Raw genomic sequence first — 27,766 nt, forward strand, 5'->3', positions numbered from 1 at the left:
AACTGTACACTAAAGAAAGGCAAGACTTTTCCTCTGGTTGGTATCAATCAATGTAAAGCTGGTCGTCTCATCAAGAAAGCAAGAAAAATGAAACTGGTCAAATCAAAAGGCTGCTGAGTTTAAGATTCACACAAAACGTCAGGAACGGAGCTATACGGCTTAGATTCAATGTATTATGTTGTACTTTCAAAAAAGTGTAAAATGCACCTAGTTTCTGTTGATTGGAGTTGTTAACCCTGCATGGACCTGTTTACTGCTACATGAAAGATGATGACCCCTGATTCAACCTTTGCTGGTAGCTAATATTTATTATACTAATGTAATCCTATTTTCTCATAGCAGAATATGAAGAGATCTTAGAACATTTTAATTCGTACAGTACAAAATGTCCCCATGGACATATAATTCATATCAAACATCCACAGAAAGGATTAAATGGTGAAATAACAAAATGATCAGATCCTATGAGGAAGGTCTAAAATGTACGTATTTTTGGCAAGGTGAAGAAAATGGGTGGTATGGGTGGATGTGTGACTTATTTTTTCACATCTCCTGAGAATCATTAGATCAGGGCAGAACATCATGAACCACAAGTACAAAAATAGCACACTAAAACCCACAGCCCCAATGTAATAAAAAAAAAAAAAAACTTCAAAAATGTATGAGTATTTAAGATATTATACATTTTTTTTAGATCAATGATGCATGCTTCACAGGCATAAATCTTCTGACACGAGCAGCATGAATATGAAACAGGCTCAAAAACACGGCATTTGTCCTTGCCAACAAACCTGGGGATCAGTAATAAACAACTTAAGACAAGCACCTGGAGAAATGAGTAGTGCAAACGTTCAGGCTGCAACACACGGCTGAAATAAGTTGGGCTAAACTGACTGCATTTCACTCACATCAGACAAATGTATGATGCTGGTATGAATCAGACAAAGCAATTACTTACAAACTGAGGCCTAATTTAAATTCAGAGGTGAGTGCACACATCATCTCAGCTGTCCCTTACTACATTAGGGACCCCATCAATAACTTGAATGCTTTTATAAAACAGCCGAGTGTCTATGAGTGCTTTTGCCAAGCCTGGGATTATTAGGACAGCAAGGCAAGTAATGATGCCAGTCAGTTTCAGATAATGAAGAAACAGAAGAACACTGAATGCCAACAATGTTCCCAATCATCAAGAGTGAGGACACGGCGGATACGAATAAATAAGAACATTGCCACTACATGGAATAAATTTTATTGAGTTGCTGAAGTAAGTGCAGTAGGAAAAACACATTAGTACAAGCTGCCAGTCTGTCTCAATACATCTCATCCACCCTTTTCAATCATCTCCAATCCATATGTAATGTTCAAATGGATCCAGACACAGGACGAGGGGTTTTCCTAATCTTGTGCCATTGATGTTTGGCTGTTCCCATTCTTCATCCGTCTGGAGGATGATGAAGCAGCAGAGTGTCAAAATCTTTCTTTCTCCTGGCCATCACCTTGTTGATACTCAGATCTGGTCTGTTGTCTGAGAAACTATCCATCTGTCTCATCTGTGTGACTAAAACAAAAGCAAAACCAAAAATGACCCCCCCCCCCCTCCCTTAAATAGTTGTTTTAACTAGTTATTTGCATTAAACTCGTGGTTCTAACTGGCAGTCAAAGGAAAACGCTTTTCCTCAAAGAGCCTCATAAAACACATACACACAGCTAACTTGGTAAATTAGAACTGTGAAAGAGCAAGCAATCCCCTCTGTGGTTAGTCTGTCACCTTTTGGCCTTTGTATGTTCACAAGTCAGCACTGGACATCATTCTTTACACCACAGGCTGATGGCATTACTCCCCACATGACTCCAGACTCCAGTTTATTCACCATCTGGCTGTCTGGGAGCATTTCATTAAGTGAAACCTGCACTGTTTGCATGCGTGTGTGTGTGTGTGTGTGTGTGTGGACCTCATACTTTGACTAGTTATTCACCGGCAGTAATTTTTTTTTACCCTTTTTGGGATTCCAGCTCTACATAACGCCACATTTCTATCATAGACCATTCTTCACACAACCACCTGAAAGGACCAAGTGAGAGATGCTGAAAATGGTGAACCCAAACAGAGCAGCAGAACCAGCAGGAATTCCCATGCAAGAACATGCTCTGTTTTCCCTGACACCACTATTCCTTCCTACTGTATGTAAAATCTACCACCATTATCCCTACGCCCCAAAAGCTTGTGATCTAAAGGAATAATGACAAATACAGCTGACACTGGTTGTTTTGAAGTGCTTTGAGAAACTCATAGCACAGCATGTTAAAATCTATCTGCTAACGCCTGACTCCAGAGCCAACCAATCCACAGTAGAGGGAGGACATCACTTCTTCACTCTGGACTGGAGAAAGTCGGCACTTTAGTCAGGATGTTTTTCTATTGATTATAGTCATATTTATGACAACCAAAAGGCGTACAAAAGGAAGGATAGAAAGACAAGGAAGGAAAGATGGACAGACAAGATAGACTTCCAGACTGTGTAGGAACCCGAGTGAATGGAAGATTTTCCCCAACTGCCCCAAAAGAGCTTCTCCATTATTACATTTAACAGTTCTTTCATGCAGGGCTGTGTGCTACGTTCCCTCTCCTATCCTTTATGAAGCCATAACTATCCCCTGACCCACTACTCATACACTATCAAATAATCTACAGATGAGACAACACAACACAACGGTGGTTGGTCTGACTTCAAGTTGACACAAGCAAGCACACAGAGAAGAAACACTGTCAATATGCGGCAAAATCAACATCCTGGCGTTGACTATCGGAAAAACCAAGAAAATAGTGCTGGAGCTCCAGATGCCTTAGAAGAGAGACCACTGAAGCAGTGGAGAGGTTCAACAAAAAAGAAAGAAACTTGAAACATCAACAGCGTAAACAAGAACTGGCACAGTGTGGTATGCTAGCATGAAGACTTTCTATGGGGCCACAAAGACCAGAAACAATCACTGGCTGCCCCCTTTTTGTCTGCAATAGATACAGAAATGATAGCTCCAACTTGAGAAAACCTCAACAAAACCAGAAGCATCATAACACTACCACCCTCTGGGAGGCACTACAGGAGTTTGAGAAGCAGGTTTCCATCACACTTTATGTTTTTTCTTTAAATGCTTCCTGGAGTTTCAACCTCAATTTGTACTATTGGGCCATGTTTGTTTTTGATGTGGGGCAACCTGAGGGCTCAAGATCACTGCAATCATTCCCTTAATTGATTATTAGTTTTACATGTGTGAACGAAGATTTCCCTGGGTTCTCTAAATAATTTACTAAGATTACACACCTTGGATGATGAAACTGTTTGTAATTTCACTCGCAGACATGTTATTTTTAAAGTGTTCCATTTTTTATAGACCATCTTTACATGAGCTCCAGATAAATTGAAGTCTGCATGCTTTGAAAACAAAAGTGCTTTCTTTTTGCTTTTCAGCTTTTTTAAAATAGTCCAAGAAAAACAATGTCTAATTTGAACTCTGACGCTTAAGTATCTGCAAAAGAAAACCAGCTTTCATGCTAAACCCTTCTTCCATCCTTGATGTCTCCACTGTGACCTCTGGAAAGTTTTTTGATGCTTTCCACAGCTTTCTCTCATCAGCAGAGTTTGCTGCCAGTCCTGGGTTCCTCAGCCAGGCACTCTCAGCGACAAAAATATCTCCCGGACCCCACCGCGCGCAGATGGCCTCTCAGCTTGCCTCGTCACGACTCACCGTCTATTACAGGAGGTTTTGTGATGGACGGTCAGCTTCTGAAGGAGAACTTCTTCCGCTGGGTATGTGGTCGGAGACACGGAGGATGCCCTGACTGCAGCTTGGCTTGGTGCCGAGGGAAACCGTGGGTTCTGGAACGAGGCCATCGATGCAGGAGGAAGTTATGTGTTTGGGAGCCAGGAAAGCTGTAGCTAGGATTACAATGTTGGGTGGCATGGAGATACTTAAAATAGCTACAGTGATTTGAAAAAAAAAAAAAAAAAAAAAAGTATTTGCACCCTTATAGATTTCAACTATTCTTTTTTAACCACACTTGAATATTTCAGATAAAAAAATAATATCAGAGATAACACAAACAATTATTATTACATTTATTAAGCGATAAAATCTATCCTAACCAACCTGACCCTATAAAATTTAATTGCCTCTTGCACCTAATAACTGCTTGTGGCGGAAAGAACTGCTGCCAAGCATTTGTGATCACTGGCAATGAGACTTTTCCTGCATAATGACTCAATTGTGGCCCGCTCTTCTTTCCAGAAAAGTTTTAATGCAGCTACCTTGAAGGATTTTGCATGCCCAAAGTCATGCTCCAGTGTCTAAATCTGATTTAAAGCCAGACTTGGGCCGAGTCGCTCCAAAACCTGTATTTACTCTTTTACCTTTTGGACCTGCTGGAGAGCTTTGGATTATTGTCCTGCTGCTTAACCCAATCACTCCTGGTTAAGGCACCGAGGGATGGCCAACATCCTCCTTTTGGATCTTCTGGTAAAGCAGAAGTTGTGTTTGCATTAATTGTGGTGAGTTGCCCTGGAGCTTAAGCTGCGGACAGTCTCAGACCGTCACACTACCCTCAGAAATCGCTTCATTCTTGGAGTTTCTTTGAACTGAGGCAAATGACTGATATCTTGTCGCCTGCTTCATTTTGTTACAGCTATGATTAGATGATCGACCAATTCTAGACGTCTACCAGCAATTAGGCTTGCGTGTGGCTGGTCAGAGAAACGGAAAATGCGGCTCATCCAAGTTTACTGATTACTTAAAAAGAGTATATTTTCTCACCGAGCCATGCCGGTCTGGATAACTTATAACCTTAAGAGATTATAAAAGAAATCCTTAATTGAAAATAGATTTTTTTTTTCTTTACTCGGGTTATCATTGCTTGATATGAACATTTGTCTCAGGAGCTGAAACATTTCAGTGTGATGATGCTAGATACACACTTTGACATTTCCTAATAATATTGTTTAAATTGTGTAATAAACTGTTATTATCAGTATTATCATTAGTCACTGTTGGGGAGGTCAAAGGGGGCCGGCGTGCAGTGCATCAGCATCTTTCTAGCCTTTCACTGAAATGTATTCTTTGTACACAATAATGGTCTTGTCTAATCAATCACAGGTCATTGTCATGGCTCAAGGGCGTGCCAGGTTAGACGCTGATGAGATTACGGGGCATGTGAGACAAAGGAGACGGGGGTGGGACATGCCTTGTTTACTGCAGCTGTTTGCTGTCAGCAACACATTAAGCTTCTTTCATTCCTCGCTGCCCGTCCTCCCAGACAGTGAGACAACGTGACGAAGAGACAACAAGTCCCCTAGTGGTGAAATTAACAGGTCACGTTGAAAAGGCTGTCTAGATTGGATGGGAGTTAACAAGGAGACAAGCAAGAGGACATTCGAGCCATCAATATGGGCGACTGGCAGGTCTTGTCAGTGCACTGACACGTAAAGAGCTAATTATCAATGCTAATTACAAGGATAGTCAACAACAGCAATACAGAAAGGGACATTTTTGTCCCCAACAGCAAATCAACGGAGTGAAAGACCTCACGTCCGGAGGCCCAAGAGGACAAAACAGAGCCGATTTTAATCCCTGATAGAACGGACTGTCCCTGTTAGCTATACAAGCTGTCTGACTTAAATAAGGAGCGTAGGAAAGGTGAGCAGGCCTTTTGTTCTTTTAAAAAGTAAATTAATAAGTAACGTGAAGTCACACAGTTATATGTTTATGTTCTTTTTCTGACTGCCTTGCATCTGTCCTTTAGATATGGGGATGTTCAAGTTAAGTGAACAACAGTAAACAGAGGAACATAAGTACAGTTAACTCAAAATCTAGCAGTAATCCCTCTCAGAAAGAGTTTGCAATATTATTACTTTTTCAAATTGCTCTTCAGGAATGTCAGTACAGATTATTTCAAGGTTGCTTCAGTTCATAAAGGTTTGCAAACATTTGGTCTGCATAGCTCCTAAACGGTCAACCAGGCTGAGGTCTGGACTTCATCTAGGCCACTGCAACACACTGATTCTCTTCTTTTTCAGCCATCTTGTTGTAGATTTGCTTCTGTTTTGAGGATTTATTGGATTGAAACTCTCTGTAGTTTGTGTTTATCTATAGTCTTTCCTCTCATTTGAACATGTATGTTTTAAAACAAAGGACAGAATAAAATTTGAGAATACAAAGGAACGTTTTCTCTACATTTTGTCTTTGCTATACCAACAGTTTAATTTGTTTTAAAGGCATCGCATAATCTATGTCACTTCTCTTAGATGATTAATTGGCCATCAGTGTAATGTAATACCAGGTGAGCTAATTTATCTACTTTAAGTGACTGCATTTATGTTCATTCCCAACATTAATCTATTCAAAGACAAGACTTAACTAAACTTTATGTAAATGCAAACATATTTCAATTCTGTCGTATTATATTCAATTAGTAAATATATTTTTCCTTCTGCTTTAAATTATTTTTAGCAGCTAGCTAAATTAAACTCATCTCTGAAACTGTAGTTTTTCCTTCTCCTAAGGCTTTTCTAAACTTTTTCCGACTCCCCAAGAACGGCGGACTTATCAGTACGTCCAGAAACAACATTCGTGGATTTGGACATGTCAGTTTTTACATTTTTGGGACAACTCATGTGAGGACACCTGTTCATCTGAGCATGGCGGCAATATTTGTGCAATCAACTGTGTGCATAGATGTGTGTCTCTGTGTGCGTTTGCTTGCATATGTGAGCACCTATCCATTTGTGCATATCTGTGTGATGCGATGTGCATGATGGGTGGTAGTGAAGCATATTTGCCTCCCAGCTATATCATTTGCATACTTGTCACAGCCTGTGCGTTGGGTGTCAGGTTCAATGATGCATGCTGTTTTTCCACCGGTGGCGCTGGCATTCATAGAGTCCCACTGTTATGGCGACGCGCACATCAAGTGTTGCCTCGACGGCCGACAGTCCGACATCACACACATGCAGGGAGCTGACGCAGCCATCAATTTGTGACGTCACTCAGAGCTGGTGAGCAGCCCGACAATGCTCTGCTTGATTAGGCTGCGTGTGACCGCCTCTGATGAAAATCTGCAAGTTTGCTGAATTGGAAAGGCAGAGAAGTGAGTTGTCCTTCAGTGGTGAAAATCTGAGCAAGGTGAAAATGCTCAGCAAAAACGCTGCAGCAAAAACAAGAAACGTCCTCGAAAGTGCTTCAAAGTTTCTCCAAAGGAACTAAACAAAACGTGAATGCAAGGAAGCGATAAGTGGGCTCTGTTATCATAAATAAAAACACATCTACTGTATCCTCACATGTAAATGCACTCGGGCACAGAGAAGACACCAAGCTGTGATTTGAACAAGATCCCAGATTTCTTCAACCTTGATGTGCTCTACACTCATATTCAAACTTTGCAGTTTGGGCAGCAGAAACCTGGGCTGCTGTACTATAAATAACTTGGGAAAAAAAACTTCGGTGTCTCACACAAATATTCATATCACAAACATTTTTTTTTTACATTTTGTCACATTAGAAGATAAAATCTTATTTCAAGGTAGTTCAGCTCAAAGGTACAGACACGTTTGTGTGAAATAAAATGGCGGTGAAATAAATTGGATATACGTTTTTTGAAAATTTTGAAAAAATCTTGAGTCAGTTCTTTGTCAAACCACCATCCTTGCAGCCACATGTCTTTATACGCATCACTCTACCAGCTCTACATCTAGGAGGTTGCATTCATTCCCATATTTTTGTGGGGACAGTCTCTGTCTGTGACGAAATTTAAGATCTTGCAACATGTTCTTTGTTGGATTTAGGTCTGGACTTTGATTAGGCGATTCTAACAAGTGAATAACCTTTGAGCTAAACAATTTCTCGGTAGCTCTGGCTCTGAACTCAAAGATTTCACATTAGTTGACTGTGAACTTCCGAGTTCATTGTAACCTCTAGCAGGTTTTCTTCTCCACCTCATAATGCTGCCAGTGCCAGTCTTACGGTCGATACCGTAGCTGATGCAGATATATTGTGCATTCCTAGTAAAAATAGTTGAAATCCATGTATAATTTTCCTTCCACATCATAATTTTCTGTTACATTGTGCATAACTAAATCCTATTAAAACACATTTATGGTGTTTGCTTCTACAATGACAAAGTGTGAAAAATTAAAAGGGTATAAATAGACGCGTAGCCCTCTTTAGGACTTATTGTCGGAGCGTACTGACAACCGGTTGCAATGGGAAACAAACAAACATGGTTCTTAAATGATTAGAGGACGATAAAAAGTCATACACACAAGAGAGGCTATCCCCGCTGTTTTAGAGGAGCATTCTCAGCTTGACTAGATGATATAATGAGCCGTTATGTTGTGGCTGATGGGATGAGAGAGGACAGGACGTTATAGAGGAGAAAAAGACTGCAGCAGAGGAGACATCAAAAACAAACACTCGCATCGCAGCCACTAAAAGTGTATCACACGTTTTCTCGAGCAAATTCAAACTGTGACAAAAAGTGTCAGCTGTTCGAAAGGTTAAGTTTTCAATTTCGGCGGATGCAAGTCACCGTGGTGAGGAAGGACGGACAGGAAAGATGAAAAGGTGAGGAAGGACACTTGGAAGGTGGCTCCGGTTATGGGCCAAAGGTTTTTATTTGTCGTGAATTAGTTTGGAGGTGTGTGTTGGTGTGAGATGAGGAAAAGAGGAAAGAGGGGCAGGTAGAGGGTGGGGGAGATGCTAAAGGTCTCTGTTGATGATTTACATGCTCCATCAAGCAAACTACTGGGGCGTAAAAAGTGACATGGTCTGTTCCTTCAACCTGCCTGACCCCAATCTCCACTGCAGATCAGGTCCCCCTGCCGCCTGCCCAGCCTCCGGAGCTCCTCCTCCTCCTCCTCCTCCTCCTCAGAAACGTCCGCTCTTGCAGCCCAGCAAACACAGACACACTCCCAGACAGGTACGCCACCACGCAAAACTGTTCCCAGCCCTTTTTGTTGTCACTTTACAACCACGCACATCAATGTACTTTATGTGATTTTATGTGAAAGCCCAACATAAATGAGGCTAAAACTGTGAAAAACTTAAGTCGGAAGAAAATAGTTCAGTTTTTGTCGTATTTGAAAGGTTTCCTGGGTCCCACTCATGAATGGCAGCAGCTGGTATAGATCTAGTAGATTTGTTGATAGATATTCCCACCTGAGCTATGGATCTCTGGAGCTAATCCTGAGCTACCATGGATATCTTGTTTGCGTCTCGGTTGCAAAGCTTCAGATATTGATTCACAACCTCACCCTGTTTTAAACTCCTCTATCCCGCGATTGTCTGTTGTGTTCCTTGATCGTCACGATGCTGATTGTTCACTGATGTTCAAACAAAAAGTTCATGTTTCACACAACAGCTAAGGTTAAATTAGTACAGGTGTACTTACCTAATTACCTCTGAAAGCAGCTGTTAGGATTTTATTTACATATAAGAGGACTGAATATCCATCGCACACTTCTGGGTTTCTTTGTAAACAAATTTGAAAACCATGTATCAGTTCCCTTTCACTTCAAAACTAAACAGCTATTGATTTATTACTTAAAAAAATGTGAAGGAGTGTACTTTCCTTTCATTTCTCCATCAAAGTTTTCATTTTGTGTACCGTAAACCACCAATAGCATGTTTCTGTAAAAGTGTTGGGGATACTATCCCACCATGGTGTAAAAAAAAAAAAAAAAAAGTTATTCCTGTAAGGTATTCATTGTTGTCCTCTCTTCTCAACTTTCACTCAGACGTAAGTAAAAGTTTTACTGAAATCAAATCTTTAATCAGCTGATCACACATTGAATGTTCATTCTTAGTTGTTTTTTTTTTGGGTACTGATGTTTTTTCATTCCCTTATTTAGTTAAAAACTAAAATATATTAGTGAGACAACTATTGAAATGATTATTGATTGTATTGGTAGTCAGAACCAATATAATCATTCACTTTTTAATTGAAGCCTCAGACTAACTATGATATTTCTCTCTTTCCTTTTTATGCAGTATGCGATTAGGGCTCCCTGACAAAGAACTTAAAAAGTTTTGAGAATCATAAGAAAAGCAAGTTAGTAATGAGAATCATTAAGTTAAAAATATGTAAACATAAACGCCAAATATTTAGATTTCATTGCTCCTCTATACTCCTATCAATGCATAGAGAAATAATATGTTGACCATAAATAAAATTTGTTAATCTGATAACTTTTATAAGCCAGCGAAAAGCAGACTGCCTGATTTTGAACATTGCTTCTTTCTCCTCCTACAGAACACATTTTATTGAAACAATAATGACTAAAACTACTCTTTCAAAGCATTTTGCTGATCCATATGTTCAATGGATCTTTGTATTGCTTTCTACTTGTGTGCTAATTAATCGCACCGATCATCTTCACTGAAGAAGACCTCCGGTACTTGGCACTAGAGGGCACTAGGGCTGCGCTAATGCTAAGCTGCCCCTCCACCTGCAATGCAAGTGCATGAGAGCACATACTCTTCATAAGTAGGACCCTTGTCGCTTTCAAAATCTCTCCCCCATTCTTCTCGATCACTCTATCGGTAGGATCGCACCACTATCGGCCTGCTCTCAGGAGGCCCTCGCCTCTGAGAAGGTCAGATGAAGGAAAACTTCCTTCCTATCTGGCTCCATTAAGGCACCTGTGACCTTCGGCTCCAGTGCTAAAAAATCCATGCGTGTTTGTGCGTGAGGACTTGAAGCTGATGGGAGTGTTGTTTGTTTGACTGTTTATTCCAGTGACAGCTTCAGCCGTGCACACACGCAGCGCTACACATGCCGAAACAAGCGCTTCTCTCTTTTTTTTTCCTTTTTTGTAAATGAAATCAGTAGATGCAGATATCATCCGCGTTCTGTCACTGCACATCTGTCGCAACAAAAGGCAACAAAAGAGCAACTTGCTTCTCGAGCAAGTACAAACGACTTGTCATGCGGAGCCACAAACGCGTGCTCCCACTCCCAATTAAAACATTAAAATAATGATTCCAGCGTCTTGATTATTGCCAGAGTGTGTGTCAGATGAGAAGAGAGAACAAATAGCGTCAGACGGTTGTTGCTGCACGCTGCATTTTGAGCCTCACGGATCACGTACGAAGGATACAAATCTCCTCAGAGTATGGAACGGCGGCGGTGCCGACAGATGTCATGTAGCCGTAGAAGGACACCTCCAGAGTGTAGCAGTACGAAGTATCATCAAGAAGACCGCCGAGGAAGCGCCTACCGGTACCGGCCTTCACCTTGTCCCGGTTAAATGAAGTGTTTGACTGAAAAAACAACAAAGAATAAGAAATAAAATGCAGGTGAGGTAAATAGAAAACCTCTTTAGAATAGGGGTGTAGTACTTCTACAAGCGAACACCCTCCTCAATCTGTGAAGTTAACTAATATTTATAGTTACAAAATCAAAAGTCTCCTCTTTAAAACATTTGGTGTGAGACCTGAAAAACTGATTACTTCACAGTCAAAAAAGGCAGAAAAGGACATGTTGGATTAGTTTTTATTTTGGACAAATATGGTTAAAAAAAAAATCATGAATTTTTCTCCCAAAGTTTTACTGTTAGTCCATTTTATCCAAATTACAGATGCTGAAGTGTCACCTATACACGTGCATAACATTTTAACACAGTCTCATTCATCTCCTACCTTCCAAGTACAAGTGTAAAGCAATATAATTTGAAAGGCAAGGTGCACAAAGAGTACACAATTACCATAAAACATAATTTACAGCCTTATAGCCATAAAACTGAGTAAGAAGAGTAATAGTGGATGCTAACTATATTACAGCAGGAGTCACACAGGCAAGTCAGTGAGACGGTTGCTATTTCTGTAAGAACTGCTAATTAAGCACACATTTATTGGCACCTCTGCTAAAAATGTGTAAAAAGCCTTAAAATTAATTAATCTTTTATTCCAAGATGCACAACTTCACACTGAATTTTTTAGAAAATCCCTAGTTTAAACTGACATTTATTCAGTGAAGAAAAAGTGAAAAAAATAAAATAAATAATAAAAGGAATATAAAAAGTAATTGTTTTTAGCAAATTCAACAGTAGCAAAGGTGGGATTTAAGTTAAAGTAGGAACTTTAAATTGGTAGTACATGACTTTATTTTTACCTGAGGAATGACACAGAGTCACTGTCCACAAGGCTGCAAGAGGACTAATATTTAGTTTGCCACCACACATAGTGAGGAGGATCGTGAAGGAGATCTCCAAAGATTAATGATGGTCGTAGTGTTTCTGTCTGCACTACGAACGCTGCATGGCGGAGGCTCTGTGTGCTGTGAGCCTGTTTCGCTACTAAAGCGCAAGAAGACCTTGTTTGATTGTTTGGGTTGATGAATTGTTTGAGATATCAGGACATTTTACATAAGAATCTACTGAACTCTGCTGGAAAACTGAAAATGAGTCCTCAGTAGGGTGTTTCAGTCAGGTGTTGATCCAAAGCATATTGTCAAATCAACAAAGACCAGACACAAAAGAAAGTCTTTAAGGTCATCACAGTCTTCAGAGCTGAATGTAAATTGAGTATTTACAATTTTATTTAAGATTACTTTATTAGGACATCAGTCTAGTGCAATTTATTGTTTAGCATTATTCCTGAATGCAATAAAATGTTTAGTCTATTTCTCTTTTGCAATATGCCAAACTACTGAACTCCACAGTCTTTGTAAGCTTGGTGTTTTTACCCAGTCGTCTGTCACTTTGTTGTTGGTTTTCACTGTCGCCTCTTTCATCTGCATTGTTTTTCAGCAAACGGCGCTCTAAAAAGCAACCTAATGCCACCTGCCAGTCATCAAACAGCCAATTTAGCATGCAGTTTGCAAACACATGGGTACATTTAGCAGGTAATGAGCCATATATGCATATCTAAGGATTCAAGGAAGACCAAGAATGCTGCTCAGAGTCTGCAGGATGTTTTATTAGGTAAGTGTTTGCTAACAAGTTTGCAGGAATGTATTGTGTCAGAAAGGGAACAAAATATTTAAATTATAGACAGCAAAGTATCTGTGGAAGAGGGAAGTTGGGAAAGTCCAGATGGGTGTAATAAACTCACTGAACGCTTAGGAAGAAGTGATTACTGGATCGATGGACAATCATGCTCTATTTGTTCATATAATCACAGATGACATGTCTGTAACAGACCTTTATAGGAAGAACATTGTTATAAACTCAGTTTAATGTGCCAACTTTATGCATTGAAGATACATAAAAGTGGATGCAGCTGCTGTCTTTGAAAAGTAAAGTCGACAGAAATGGCCATAAACCTGAATATTACAGACAGCTGTTATACTCTGGCTCCACGAAATCTCTTAATCCAATCGGATCTTTTAAAATACTATATTATAAATAAAATGTTCAGCGTCATGGGGATATTAGGTAGCTTCATTTCCTGTGATCACTCTGCTCTTCTCCTGAAAATGATCTTATTTTCACATCTCAAAGACCAAGTTCTGCTTGTTCAATCAATGTCCAAAAAGTGTACTTGGACTTGCTTTGTTTAAATAAACAGATTGCGTTAACTCGGTGTGCTAAGTGATTTTTGGAATTGTTTATTATGTGGAAATAGTGGATAAACATCTCAAATCATCAGTCAGGAATTTAAAGCCTGGGCACAAATTGATCCCTCAAACGGACAATGACTAATCATTCCAGCTAATTCGTTACAAAGTGGCTTAAGGACAACACAGTCAATATTTCACAGCGGCCGTCACAAAGCCCTATCTCAGTCGGTTTGGAAGCAGGGCGTTCCACAAAACAATATGTGATATTCCTACAGCATTTCAAACACAGAAAACCTACAGACACTGTCAAAAATATTTATTTGTCAGACTGTATTGGCTCGACGCAAAGCAAAGAAATATAACAGCTATGATAAGTATTGACAGGCATGTCTCATTAGTAAAAATGTGTTTATGTCCTGGGATTTCTCTCTCGGAGCAGCTTGCAAAAGGGAGTTCTTTTCAGCATATTTACACAATGTCATTACAAACCCTGGCTGTAAATGGGCAAAGTGTGGGAGAAAAATCTATTTCAGCTCTGAGCGTGTCAGCTATAACACACAATTTGACGCCGTCTGGGGAGGAGTGTGGAAAAACTTTCCATTCACTGTGAATTCACAGCAGCCAGAGTGGACTTGCTGAAATGCAGACTCGCTGGCCACCGGTGGGAGTTTGCCGTGATTGTGTTGTGCTGCTGCTGCTGCTGCTGCATAGGGCTGGGCTTTAAGGTAGTGCTGAATGGGCATGGGGACAATGGTGCAGGCAGGGAGATGACCCCTGGGCCAGCTGTCACACAAGGCATCCTGGGTACAGAAAGACCTTCTCTCGAAACGGAGCTTTGCTCGCTGTGCGTAACAAACCCCGCCGTACAGACACGGATAATAAGCAAAGTTTTCTTTATTGCATCGACAAACTGGGACGTCTAAAGATCAGTTTGTGTTAAATATTCAAGTTGCTCCGTTATTAAATGTCAACATCACTAAGCAAAGGAAGCTCAGCAGAAGGAAGCAGGAGATGCATCCTTCTTTAAAAAGGGGGTCTGTATGTGAAACTGGGAGATTTCTACAATTCTTCATCCATATAAACCAAGATTCTGGACAGCGTAACCAACCTGGTCCACTTCTACAGTCAAACACTGCAGTTTCACCTTCTACTTTCCTGCACAGAAAACTGGGAGAGTGTTTAAGTCCTTTAGAGTTTTTGACATTCATAGATTTTTTTTTCTAATCTGAATACAGACCGTTCTTTGAAAGGACAAAATGACAAAGGTGTTGGAGTGTTTTGTTAATTAATTAAAAACCCAAGGAGTGAAGTATTCGATTAACATAAGTGTCCACAGTCTTTGTTATGACATTCGCAATTAGGTGGTGGAGCATCCCACAGCTAGGAGAGATCCTTGAGAGGCTTCTATGCCGTGATTGGAGTCTACCTGAACTTAACTGAATTAATTGGATGTAATCAGGGAAGGTCTGCAGAAGGTCTCACAGTTGATGGTGTTTGTCTTTATAAAAACCAAGTTATGAGGTCAGGACAAAAAAACCCACAAGCCTGTGAGACGGAATTGTGTCGACATTTGGATCTTGTAAACGACATAAGAACGTTGATGAAACATTTAAGTTCTGTCTAAAGTTAAGCAGCACAGTGAATGGAAGTAGCTGGAAGTCTCATCTTTGTACACATCGTCAATCATACTTGACTCTTCAAGGTTTAACTGCGCTAGATGTAATCTATCTGTAAATACATAATTCTGACAGCCGGTTTTTAGAAAACACTTTCTTTTCTTCAAGAACTGTTACAGGAAGAAGTTTGCATCTTCGAAGAACGATTTTAATGCAGAGCAATGCTCCATTGCACACATCTAAGTATTCCTATGATCAGTTCTCTCATTTCACTCTTTATAGGTAAATGTTTGAGTGAAATGAACATTGTTCTTTTATTCTATGAACTATTGACAACATGTCTCCGAAATTCCAAGCAAAAGTTTAGTATTTATTTACCGAAAATGAGAAATGGTCAAAATAACAAAAGAGCTGCAGAGCTTTCAGGCCTCACATAATGCAAAGAAAACAAGTTAATGTTCATTTAGAAACAGCATTACTAATGTTTTAACTCAGGAAGAGTTCACAAATCAAGATTTGGTGGAACAACCAGGAGGTTTTCAGTGGGGTTCAGTGCAGCGGTCTCTTAATTGTTTCCCAAGCTGTACGCATATATTTGCATTTATTGTTATTTTCACATGGTTTTTCAGCCATCCCACTTCTGTTCTGGGATCAAAGCGAACATCTTGACTTATGACCTTTTCATTTATCCTCTTCAGTAAATGAACTTCCCGTTTGGATGTCTGCAGGTTTAAGAAATGCTTTTATCATCTGTATGGGGGAGTTTTCTAATCTAACACTGTTGAAGCATAATGTTTTCTTCTCATCAACACCTACCTTGGATGCATGCAGCTACACTTCAAAGACAGTCAGTCCAAACTATGCTCCCAAGTGTCTGCCACTTAGAGTGCAACAGTTCAGTGCCTCTCCGAACACCACTTCACCAGGACTTGCTGAGATAAGACTATTTCACGCTGTTAAGCAAAGTAGTAGAAATTCTGGGTTCTGAGTCCTCACTCTGGTGTCTGTGTGTCTCTGTGTTAGTCTGACTTACAAAGGAGAAGTCCGGCGCATTTTGGCACAGCAGTCGGGGGAAGACGGCCTGTCTATGAACACGTTCCTCGTCCTCAAACACATTTCCATACATGAAGCCATTTAGCATGGTGGAGTGGGAATGGACGTCGATGTAGAACTCCAAGCTAACGCTCTAATGGAGAAAAAGACAAAAGAGCAGAGGGTTAGTTGGAACAGTTTTCTATCAACGAGCAATGGCCCACAACAGATTCTTTCCCCTGGGAAAGACTTTGACCCGTGGGGCAGCTATGACCACTCTGGACACTGTGGACTGAGATTAGAGCCCTACCTGAAAGGAGCTAGCCACCCAGTCATAACTTCAATCATGCTGTCCTTCTGAAGGGCAAACCGTAAATAAGTACATGGCTTGGAGAGGTGAGAGCAAAATGGTACAAACACAAACACACATCTGGACACCCAAGATTCATGACATCCACCAAAGTCATTTATTAGTTAATCCTGAACTCATTTTCAACTGTAAACTCTGCACAAATGGATTTGGTGAGATCTAACAACCAATTCAAACGCTAACTCAAAAGAGAACTTAAAAAAAAAACCCCAAAAAAAACACATGAGCAACAAGTATCCAACCTACACTGATATAAAAATGAAATGGTTTAGGTTTTTCAGATCTAATTAAAAAAGGCTCATATATTTTTCTGTCACCTGTTGAAATCAAACTAAAGATCCAGCATAAATGTCAGTGTTACACATGTTTCATTTGAGATTTCTGCCTTACGTTTTTTACAGTTAGCATTTTTGAGCTATTTTTATTATTATTATTGTAGAAATTACAGAAAGGGAAAGAACACAAATTATCAACTTAAGTTTAATGGCCAGAGAAGAAATGTCCTAAATATTTGTGGGAGCAGAAATCACTCAGCAGGAGGACAAAAATGATCTTGCTATGGGGTTTCAGCCAAACCAAACCTTAACTCTTCAGTAAGCCTAATTTAAATAAAAAACAGGCACATCGTGGAGTTAAAACGGATGATTTATTCATTTAGTCCCTAAACACAGCCCTGATTAAGGTGCTGATTTTATTACCATTTCTGTTATCGTATGTTTGTTTTTGTCCTCCCGTTTGTTTTGTTGAACATCTCATCATTTGTTGTGCAATTTTCAATTTGTACATCTGCGATAATCCATTGTATTTCACTTTATAATTGCTTAAAACTTAGTCGGTAAAAGTTCTTGTATCTGCTAAAAGTACTTGCCTCTTTAGAGACTTGAGTTTTTACTTTTTTGTTGCACTTAAATGTTTCAGATCAACCAAAATATAAACAAACAAACAAACAAACAAACAAACAAACAAGAAAGGCACAATAAATGCAAAACGTGGTTTTCCAGAAAGGATTTTGTTAATTAATGGCTGCCTGCCTCAACCCGTGTGACAGCATCATGTTGTAATCTTTGCAAACTATGGCTTTACCTAAAGGACACAAATGACAGATAAATCCAACAAGGGCTGCTAAACTTTATTTAATATTAATCAGATTATCTACAGTTTATTTTAGGTGCTTACCAAAGAAAATACAATAGTACAATTAAATCATAACGTGCTTCAAGTATCAAATTAAGGGTGTGCACACTTAAACAACCAGGTTGTTGAAGCATTTAATTTAATTTATTTCCTTACAATGGGTTTACTTGCCTTCTAGATAAATACACAATATAAATGCCATTAAGTATGAAAAAAGGTGTTTAAAAAATGTATCATGATCTCATTTAATTAAATCATAAAAAAACTCGCATTTTAATAGGGGTGTGGACACTTTCAAGAGCCTTTGTGTGCCTCAAAATTAGATAAACCTCTTCAGTCAACATTTGCTTTTTATGTAAATAATTTAATAAAGTGTATTGTCTGAAACTACACCAGGATGGGAGAGGGTTAACAACAGAGAGAGCTAATTAAATAAAATGTCAGGTTAGATGGTGCTTTAACAATCCAGAAGAAATTATGGGTCTGTTGCTCGATCACAGATACGTAACCACCCATAAAAGCACAAAAATGTGTCTGCCTTAGAAGGCCTGAGATCTAAAATAGAGAGTTAAACATTAACCTTTCTCCATCCCAGGTTCGACTTGGCCACCGTGTTGAACACACACTATAAATGACTGTTTACTCCTGGTCCAATATCCCTTAACCTCAATCGCAAAATCAAATGAAGGAAGCAAGTCAAGGTTAGTAAAATTGATGTGTTAAATTATTTTGAGACGACCTCACACACCAACACACCCCGCCGCACCTTCTGACCCTCAGCACCAGACTAACACCCACCAGCATCCCTAGCCTTTGCCTGCTCTCTCCATCTTATCACTGTGTTGCCTCTCTCCCGGTTTTATCCCTTTGCTCTTCTTCCTTTCCCTCTTTTATCTTCTTCCCTCTCCGCTCATTACAGATTCAGCTCCACACCTTGTTCCCCGCGGGTCATAAACAGGAGGAGAGGGAGAAGTGTGAGGAGAGAAAAGGAGAGAAAAAGATAGTGGGATGGAAGCAGAGAGAGAAAACAGAAAAAAAAAGGATAAAAGGGAAAACGATGCATATGCTTGTAGTTACGTGTGTTTGTGAAGTAACACAGGAGGGATGGAAGAGTTTACAGAAAAAGGAGGTGGGCGACGAAGAGAGGGAAAAAGGAGGCAATAAGTATATGAAGAGAAACAGAGAGAGAGGGGGGGGGATGAGAGAAAGAAAGAGAGAGAAACAAAGATGTGTGCGCAGAGACTGGCAGGGGTGAGACAGAAAGAGGGAAGTGATGCTTGGGCGGCCCAGGCGACGCAGTGTGGCTGTGTTTGAAATTCTGCTCACAGCCAAAGCAATTTCCTGGCGGTGGCTGTGCTGTCAGCTGCTTGGCTGGCTGGCGGTGAAATATGGTGGCTGGGAGTCGGCCGCTAGCAGCCCCCGACAACCTGATGGATGGAGCCCCAGAGGAGAGGAACAGCAGCCGGAGAAGGTGGGGTTGGGTGAGGAGAGGGTTGGGAGGTGGTTAGGTGAGGAGAAATAACAGAAAAACAAAAAGAGAATAGAGAGAGAGAGAGAGAGAGAGAGAGAGAGAGAGAGAGAGAGAGAGAGAGAGAGAGAGAGAACAGGAGGAGGGGAGAAAAGCTTAATGCGGCCAAGTGAGCAGCAGGGGTGATGTGAGGCAGAGAGGAGAAAAATATCATGAGACAAAATGGTAAATTAACAAATGAATGAAACTGAAAGGGAGCAGAAAAAGAAAAGACCAAGAGGTAGGAAGATGGGAAAGACAGGTAGAGCAATTCAGGTTTATTAGAGGAAGAAAAAAAAAAGGGTGGAGAGCAAAAGATCCAACCAGCTGAGTCTCAACAAGGCTAATAATCACTCAGGGCTCCCCCTCAGGTGGGGGTAAGGGAAAGTTAAAACGGAGGCGACAACAGAGGGCTGGGTTAAAGAAATGTGGACAGGCACATGATCAAAGAACACACTAGGAGGAGTAACATTATTTAGCTCCTGCCTTCATGCTACCCCACTGAACGGTAAAGGATGTGTTCATACGTCCAACACAATCTGTGGAAAAACCTTTTTTGAAGAGTTTTAGCTGTTTTGCTGCAAAGGATGGGCTGACAAGCACGATGGATTAAACCCACGACACTGAATGTGTCACAACTTAAAATAATCAAAATTTGTCAAAAGCTTCTTGACCAACAGAATTTTTTTTTACCAACTTCAGCTGCAAATTTTAATTCTTGCGCCTCTGATTGTATCATCTACCCATAAACATTCAAACTAGAAGACAGTTTTCTCTGCAGGGATCTTCTTAAAAACTTTTTTTGTGAAAATGTCCACTGGAGCACATTCTTCACCGCCCAGCTTTGTTTTTATTCTCAGTTTATATTTGTGGACGTTAGATTGTGTCTTTAAACAAAAAGCTGAAAAATACAAGGTTAGGCACCTGAGCCTTCACTTTCTGGAAACTAATCCTGATCCCAACCCAGAAAGCTTTCACGTGACGCTGTGAAGGTCTCTTTGAAGGACATCAGAGGATCTGCAGCAGCAGCCATGGAGCCCCGACAATGTCATGTCCAAGTCTACTACATTGCTTAGTTAATGCTCTGTCAATCAAACCAAGACGGTTCTGAAGGCCCCACCACTGTGATTGATGCTTCAATTAACAACCCGCTCTGACCTCCAGAATTGTTCATTTGAAATTGTAATTAAGCAATTAGGGGCAATTAAGAAACAGACTACTGAATGAAAGTCAGAAGACAATTTAGGAGCGGGAGAGATAGAAGTGCAGAGAGTGCAAGTGTCCAAATTAAGCCTCTCGGAGAAAAATAAAAGCCCCGTCTTGCTGCAGAAACTCCAGAGAACTCTCAACTCGGGGTGAACTTGCAACGACGGCAATCAGTTTAGTGTAAAACCCAGAAGGTCAAACGAATGAATTTTGTCAGACAAGTACTTATCTGCTGCATATTAATTAGAGCCGGGTGCGGGAGTGCAGTGGGGGCCGTAAATGGCGGGCTTATCTGTACACGGAAAGGAAAAGTAGCTGATTGAAGCAGGATTACAGGCCCCTGAAAAAAGCTCTTTGCATCAGCATCATACCTTTTGAAAAGACGGAGGACTGCTGCTGGTTCAGGAAAAAAAAAAAAAAAAAGTTGCCTCTGCTATTCATGCAATGTTAAACATACAATGTTAAACTAACAGGGTTTGGATACAACACTACGCTAAATGAACATTTTAATAATTTATATTGAGTTGGTCCTACTTTGACTGCAATAACTGCTTAAATATGCAAATTAGAGGGTGAGTTTGAGAAAAGATTGTTATAGCCGGCAGAAACACACGAAAACTGACCTTGACCGTACTTTTTCTCGAATAGATGTAAACACTTTGACTAGGCTGCCGAAAATGCTTTTCCAGGTGACAATAAGATAACACGTTTTTCTAGTCCAGACCAAGCTCATAAAATGGTCCAACATGTAAGGTTCTTGACAACAAAAAATGATCGTTTACCAGGAATATATTTCAGCAGCAGTGAATCTTGAGGGAACTGCTTCCAGTTCCTACAAAACACATGGCGAATACTACTTGCCATATAAAGACTAATTTACAGAAAAAAGAACTTGTGCTCATAACAAATGCTTGAATAACTTGGTCTAAATTCACTCATGTTGTTTTGAGTGACTCCAGCATTTCAAAATCTCTCAGCAAATAGTTTTCAGATTGCTTCAAATTCTGCTCTAAATTCCCAACAGAGGAACGGCCGCCCATCCGACAGCCGTCCTGCCTCAGTGTGACCTCCCTAGACTGCTTTGACTCGAGGCTGATGATCCTTCCAGCTGAGAGAGACGAAGCCGATGGAGCCAACGGGACCTGGAGCAGAAGCCAAGCTGGTTCAGAGAAAATAAACACGTGACCCCAACAGAGATCCTCCCTAATCTGCCCTATAATAAGCCTGTCTTCTGGCAGCAGAACCTGTCTGACCTTGAAAGCCGTCCCTTCTTGCATTTCTTTCTTTTCCAAAATATTCCTAAAGTTAAGACAAATATGTAAACAGTCCTAATTACGTGCAGAGAATTGTGAGCTTACACTTTCAGAAAATAGAGTCCTAATATTTGACAAATTTAGGTGTTATAAACAAAATCTGAACAGTCGTTCTCCATCCCTTTGGAAGTTTCCCTTCGAGTTATTAAAAGTCTTCTTTATGTTAATTTTGTTTTTTAATGAATTGTTTAATGAATTGTTTCAAAATTGTTTCTGTGCAAAATAAGTTGCAAAAATCAATAGCATGCTGACATCTCAAGACGTGCAAGTTGATTTTGAGTGGATTGTGGGATATGAATGCTCAAAGCATGTAAAAAGGAAGAGGCTAGAGGAACTGTTAAGTTTGTGCTGCGAGACCACACAGAATTGACTTTTAATTACAGAGGTTTTGCGTTTCCAGTGTTTTATACTCTTTTACTCTGAGCCAGGAAGGCTGTTGGATGGTCGGCCGTTCCTCTGTTGGGAATGTAGAGCTGACTGTGTGCATTTGTGGGAGCGTTTAGAAAAGTGTAAAGAGTCTGCATGAAGCTTGAGCTGATCAGAGCAGAACTCAGAGTGCAGAGGGATATGATGTCCTGTTCTCATTCCTGCAGCAAGCAATCAAGTTCAGGACCCAGAAGAACTGTCTCACCTGTCCTTGTTAAAAGTATTTTTCCCAGTTCAATCAGCAAGCTTGCTTTTGTTTTACTTTAGATCCATCTGTTCTTAGCTGTTTTAGTTGGGGCCTGCCATAACAACGCATGGAAGAGCAGTGCATTGCCTGCAATGCATTATTTTGCTTCCTATGGTTAACTTTAGCATTGTTGATAATTTTCCAATTTGTGTCGGATCAAAACGCTGAGTTCCAACTGGAGGGCCCCTTTTAAATTTCTTCAGAAATGTTCTAGTTCAGATTTATTAGTAATTCATTGTGTTTAGTTATTCTTTATTCCTTTAAAATTATAATTTGCCTGTTTGTTTACATTGTTTGTTCTTGACTCCCCATTGCTGGATCCCTAATTTATTTGTAAGTTTTCAGATTTATTATTAAAAGAACCCTTCTTATGCTAAACAAATATTTGAACTGTATTCAGTCCAATTGTTGCCCTGGAAAATGGACTCAGTGCTGGAAAATGTCCAATAGTGTAAACAGCAGGACAGTATTTTCCTAAACAATGCGCTTACAGTAGCATGTTACCACCAGAGCAGAGCTCGTTCAACAGTGGCAGCGGAAGGAACTGACTGTATGTGAATAAAGACTTTTGAACTAAGTCTCTGTGACAAGAAGGGTATAAAATCCCACTTCAGCACAAGAATAACATCAAGAACAGAATGAAAATCTTCAGGAAGTACATGAGTGGAGAGCAAAAGACTGGACAAAAGTTACTTTCTTTGATGAATACTCCTGATTGAATTTGGAAACATTGGAAATATGTTTGGAGAAGAAAAAGCCCTGCACTGTGCCCAGAGTGAGGTTTCTAAATGTGGAGTTACCTTTTAAGCAAGGGAAAGGACTTACTAACCATTCTGCCCAAGAAAGAGGTCACAAATATGAAGTGTGATCACAAAGTATTCCCAAAACCTTCTCCATGTAACAGTCCTGGCAAAGTGTGGTAGATTCGACCATAACTTAACTAAAACTGGTAGATCCACAAACCTTAACCTCAATGAGAGGTCAATTGTCAAAAAATAGGCTCTTTGATAAAATATAAAAACAGTACGACCTTAAAATGCTGTAGCTTCACAAGAGCATTTGTGTCTCAGCCAAACAAAGATTAATCCTGTTGTTTTATCTGTGATACATCTTCTCCAGCATAATGTGGCAATAACATATTACTAAAGAATGAGGCTGCTGCATATCAGTAGAGCTACACAATATTGTCTGGATGCCATATTTGGTAATCTATTATATTTCATCTGTCATGCATTTACACCCTGGAAGGCAATAACATATTTGGCCAGATAAATGATTCTCACTTCTCTCGATGCACCTGTTATGAATTTTAGTGACAAAGATGGTGAAGCTCACAGAAGACGATGGAAAAGAAAGAAGAATTGTGAAAAATATTTTCGCTACAATGATTACTCCTGGAATTGTGGGGCTTTATGCACATTGCACGGGTATTTACACCCCTTACACTTTTTCCACAATGTTCCAATGTAACTTTTACTTGTGAAACTCGTTTTACCATTATTTCATAATCATGCTCTACTTGCTGTTCTATTGCGCATCACAATATATTGAAAATACATCAATAAAATACCATTGACATTGTAGTTCCAATGTCACAATTTGGAAAAGTTCAGGGTGTACACAAACGTTTGCAAGGCACCGCATTAGAAATAAATTATCCAAGAACTACCAGAACAGGCAACGGATTTCTTTTCCAGAATAAAATTCAAAATCCAAAAATTAGTGTATTAAATTGTAAAGCAAACAAAGCATCAGTTGGAGAAGCCACAGGGGCAACATGACAATGACCCTGAAATGATGTACCAGTGACAGGACATGGCAGACATCATGACCTGCTTCATGGATGAGAGTAAATGACAAAACTCTCCTCTTTCTCCAGCCCTCCCATCACATTTATCTGACTTTTCCCTGCTCTTTGCTCCCTCGTTCTGCACAGTGCACTGAAATTAATGGCGGTATTTGTCTGCTTATGGTCAGAGAGGTGATTTGTAATCAGGCAGAACAGGCGCAACCAGCTCTGTGTTTCAGGCCTGTTTGAGAAACATAAGCTCAGACATCTAGCTAGAAAAAAAAGGGGGGGGGGGGGGAGAATAGGCACTAGAAAAGAAAAATGTCACAAGAAAGAGAGCAAGCGTGAAATAATTTGAAATATTGTGTTGAATAATTGAGAACAATTAAAAGCCCTTTTGGAGATAAGCTGAGAAAGCTAGCAAAAAGACTGGAAAAGTGAGACAGCTTCATCTGTATCTTCCTGTGATAAGTAGACAATTCAGGCTCCAACAGAGGGAGAATAAAGAGCGCCGATGGAGGGATTGAAACGACGCGGGGTGACGGGGAGAAATTGGCCGTATATTTTAGAAATGGATCAGAAATGGTGGGATGACACCAGAGGACACTTAAACGCACATGGAGAGTGAAGAGAGAATACAGGTGGCCAAGGGAGAAACAAATATTCATACAAAAACATGCACAGTCAGTCAGCTTTTCACACGAGGCAAATCTGACAAAAGGAGAAGAAAGAGAGAGAGAGAAAAGCAGGAGGAGATTGTGAGGCAGCACTGCGGGAGACATAGAAGAAGGACATTGGGAAGGATTTCAGGGCACCAAATCCATCTAGATGCTGTGACAGGACCTAATATATTTGTTCCACATAGAAAATTAATTTTCTAATATTAAAAAGGTCAAAAATAAGCCAAGGAAACAATGACCTCTTTGTCATCCTTAACAAATTATCCAAAATGGCAGTGTCAGACTGCTGGGGATACATTTGCCCAGTGATGAATGCTTCTGGTAATCAGCCAATCAAAAAGAATTCTTCTTCTGCTTTTGATAAATGAGCTGGAAAAACACTGCTTTAGGAAGAAGATGGGTCCATTTGTTTCTTCAGTCTCCTTCCCTATTTTTTTCTCCCTGTCCATTTCTCTCTTTTCAAAACAAACAACGGGGTGGCTTGGGAACAGATTATAGCTCTTTGCATCACTGACTCTTTCAGCCATTTTCCCTGCTGACCAATGTTCAGCTACAGATGGAAAATGATGGCATTTTTATAAAACCGTTTAAGCAAGTTTCTCTCCAGATGGATGGATAAAAAGTTTACAATCTGAGTTCTTCATAGGCATTTCCATGTAGGGCACGGCAGCGTTACACAGGTAATGGTGCCATGCAATACGCCAGCCAATGTATTCAAAACGAGGAGCAAACGGTACCTTAAAGACATTAAGGTTGTTAGGTCTAAACAAAGTGCCAGAAGTAACTGAGATAAAGTATGTTTCCTGTTCCAGATCCACATTTTAAATGATTATTTTACTCTTCCACTCAGTTGAGTTTTATGACAGAGGTGAATATGTTTAATGCCAAAAGAGCAAAGGCCTAAAAAAACAAAGCTGAACAAGTTATCCATAGAGTCTGACACACATCTGAATTGATGGCATGTGGCACCTTATTGGGGGGTTGTTGGTGTGCATGTTTGGGGGGGGTGTTTTTGTGTGTGCTTTCGTGAGTTTGAGTTGAATGGGCACATAAACAAAACTATTTAATCTGGATTACAAGAAAGGAATGACATTTGTTAAAATACAAACCATTTGTAGGTTGTTTTTTAGTAATCCCCCTTTTTGTGTGTCTGTACTTTACTAGTAGCTTTTGATAAAATTTTCTGTCATTGTAATCTTTACTCCAAATCTATTTGACAGGAAACACTTGCAACCTCTTTCTATCAAATGTTAATGAAAAATTTCCAGGTGAGTGGGAATGTTGGAATACATTTTGCCAATTTAAACCATCAGCTCTTGTTTAGGCCAAACTTCTGCATTAAAACTAGTAAGTGGAAACATTCTGAGCCACAATTTCATATCTATACAATTATTGGTTAAAAAAAAAAGATTTTCTGACATTAATATAATGGAGAACAGATTGCTTCTGCTACAAGCTTTGATTCGAATGACACTTGTCAAAGAGCTCACAGCCAGTAATTGGAAGTTATTGCTTGAACAAGAGAAGAAAGCTCTTTTACCATCAGAAAAAGAAAGCTGCTGAATCCACAGTGATGGGGATTCACTTCAGAGAGACTAAAGTGACTCTCACTCAAATGCGTGATGGGGTCTCAGAGTGAAAATGGCTCCTTTGTGGAACAGATGGCAACATGACTCTGATTTATGATGCTTATGCGTAGACCTGCAGAACTTTAAAGATGTAAAAGGAAAAAAAAAATGAGGAGATTGTCAAAGCCTTGGGGGCTGATATATGTTTATGGCTCGCTGCAACTTTATACTATAACTTTTATTTAATTAATATAATGTACATTATGTATTCTAAAATTGCCCCCCCCCCCCTGCACCCCTAAATAACATGTTGTGCCAAAGAATAAATAAAATAGAAGGCAAGACATTTTGACTGATATTTATTTCAGCTGGAACCTAAATCTTGCTGACAAATATGGAATGATGTGTGTGGTGAATGAAAACTCTTCCCTGATTATATTAGTAGGTATTTGTTTTTTCTGGCCTCTTTATTCAAAAAGGCAAAAAGTAAAGCTGAACAGAAGTAGGAAGTGGGAGGAAAACGTAAAATGGATTTAAGTTGTTTTTTTGTTTTTTTTCCAGAGCAATCGTTACCACTGTAAGTTTTTGAGTGTACATTTCAAGCAGCTTGACATATCAAAATACTCTCCAAAGTAGCTAAAGCCAAGTCATATTGGTTGGATGGCATCGCTGAAGATCACAGATTCAGACAGCTTATCTGGGCTCTAGTCTTTTGCAGCTTCCTTCAGGTTTCCTTTCAGGTTTTCCCCACGTTTAGTTTAGCTTAGCTCCATTCATTTTTATCATCAACTCTGACAAGTTGGTTGAAAGTTTAGAGTTGGGACTTCTGCACCAGTCTCAAGTCTTTCTGTGGGACTGCTCTGTTTTATCTCTATTCGTTTACCCACCAACTCCAACTCTGCTGCCCCCCTGTCTGAGAGGATGGTGTGCTTAGAGTGATGTGCAGTGGTAGTTTCTGACGCACAGTGCTTTGTATGCAAGGCAACAAGTTGCACGGAAAATGTTCCATACTCATTCAATTTCCAGATGATGGATTGGGTAGTGCTTCAAAGAGTGGGATGTCGTTTTATGATCTAATCATGCTCTAAACTTCTCTATACCTTTATCCCCGACCTACCTGGGGTGTTCCTTGTCTTTCATGATGCTTTTTGTTCACTGATGTTCTGTTAAAAATCTCTGAGAGAGAAATTGTTTAATTTATTCTGGGATTAATTTACACATAGGGTGAGTTTTTTTTCTTTTTCTTCTACTAATTATGTGTGTTCAAAAGGCAATTTGTTCCACTGAATTTTATGTTTGGATGTCAGAGAAAAGGGGCTAAATACTTAAAAA

At 39.9% G+C, this 27,766-nt stretch overlaps 1 protein-coding gene across 2 annotated transcripts in view; it reads right to left on the reverse strand.

The window, feature by feature from the left end:
• Positions 1 to 27,766, reverse strand: part of LOC106930455 (AGBL carboxypeptidase 4) — a 55,330-nt gene that overhangs the window by 1,762 nt on the left and 25,802 nt on the right. For both annotated transcript variants that reach the window (XM_088004976.1, XM_015008050.2), the window contains 2 exons: positions 16,196 to 16,348; positions 11,145 to 11,307 (listed from right to left, as the gene is read on the reverse strand). In XM_088004976.1, coding sequence (XP_087861102.1) covers positions 11,145 to 11,307; positions 16,196 to 16,348 — 316 coding nt within the window. The remainder of the gene's footprint in view (positions 1 to 11,144; positions 11,308 to 16,195; positions 16,349 to 27,766) is intronic.

This window comes from Poecilia mexicana, unplaced genomic scaffold (genome assembly GCF_051168715.1).
Source record: "Poecilia mexicana isolate PSO_F unplaced genomic scaffold, ASM5116871v1 scaffold_4, whole genome shotgun sequence".
Classification (NCBI taxonomy): domain Eukaryota; kingdom Metazoa; phylum Chordata; class Actinopteri; order Cyprinodontiformes; family Poeciliidae; genus Poecilia; species Poecilia mexicana.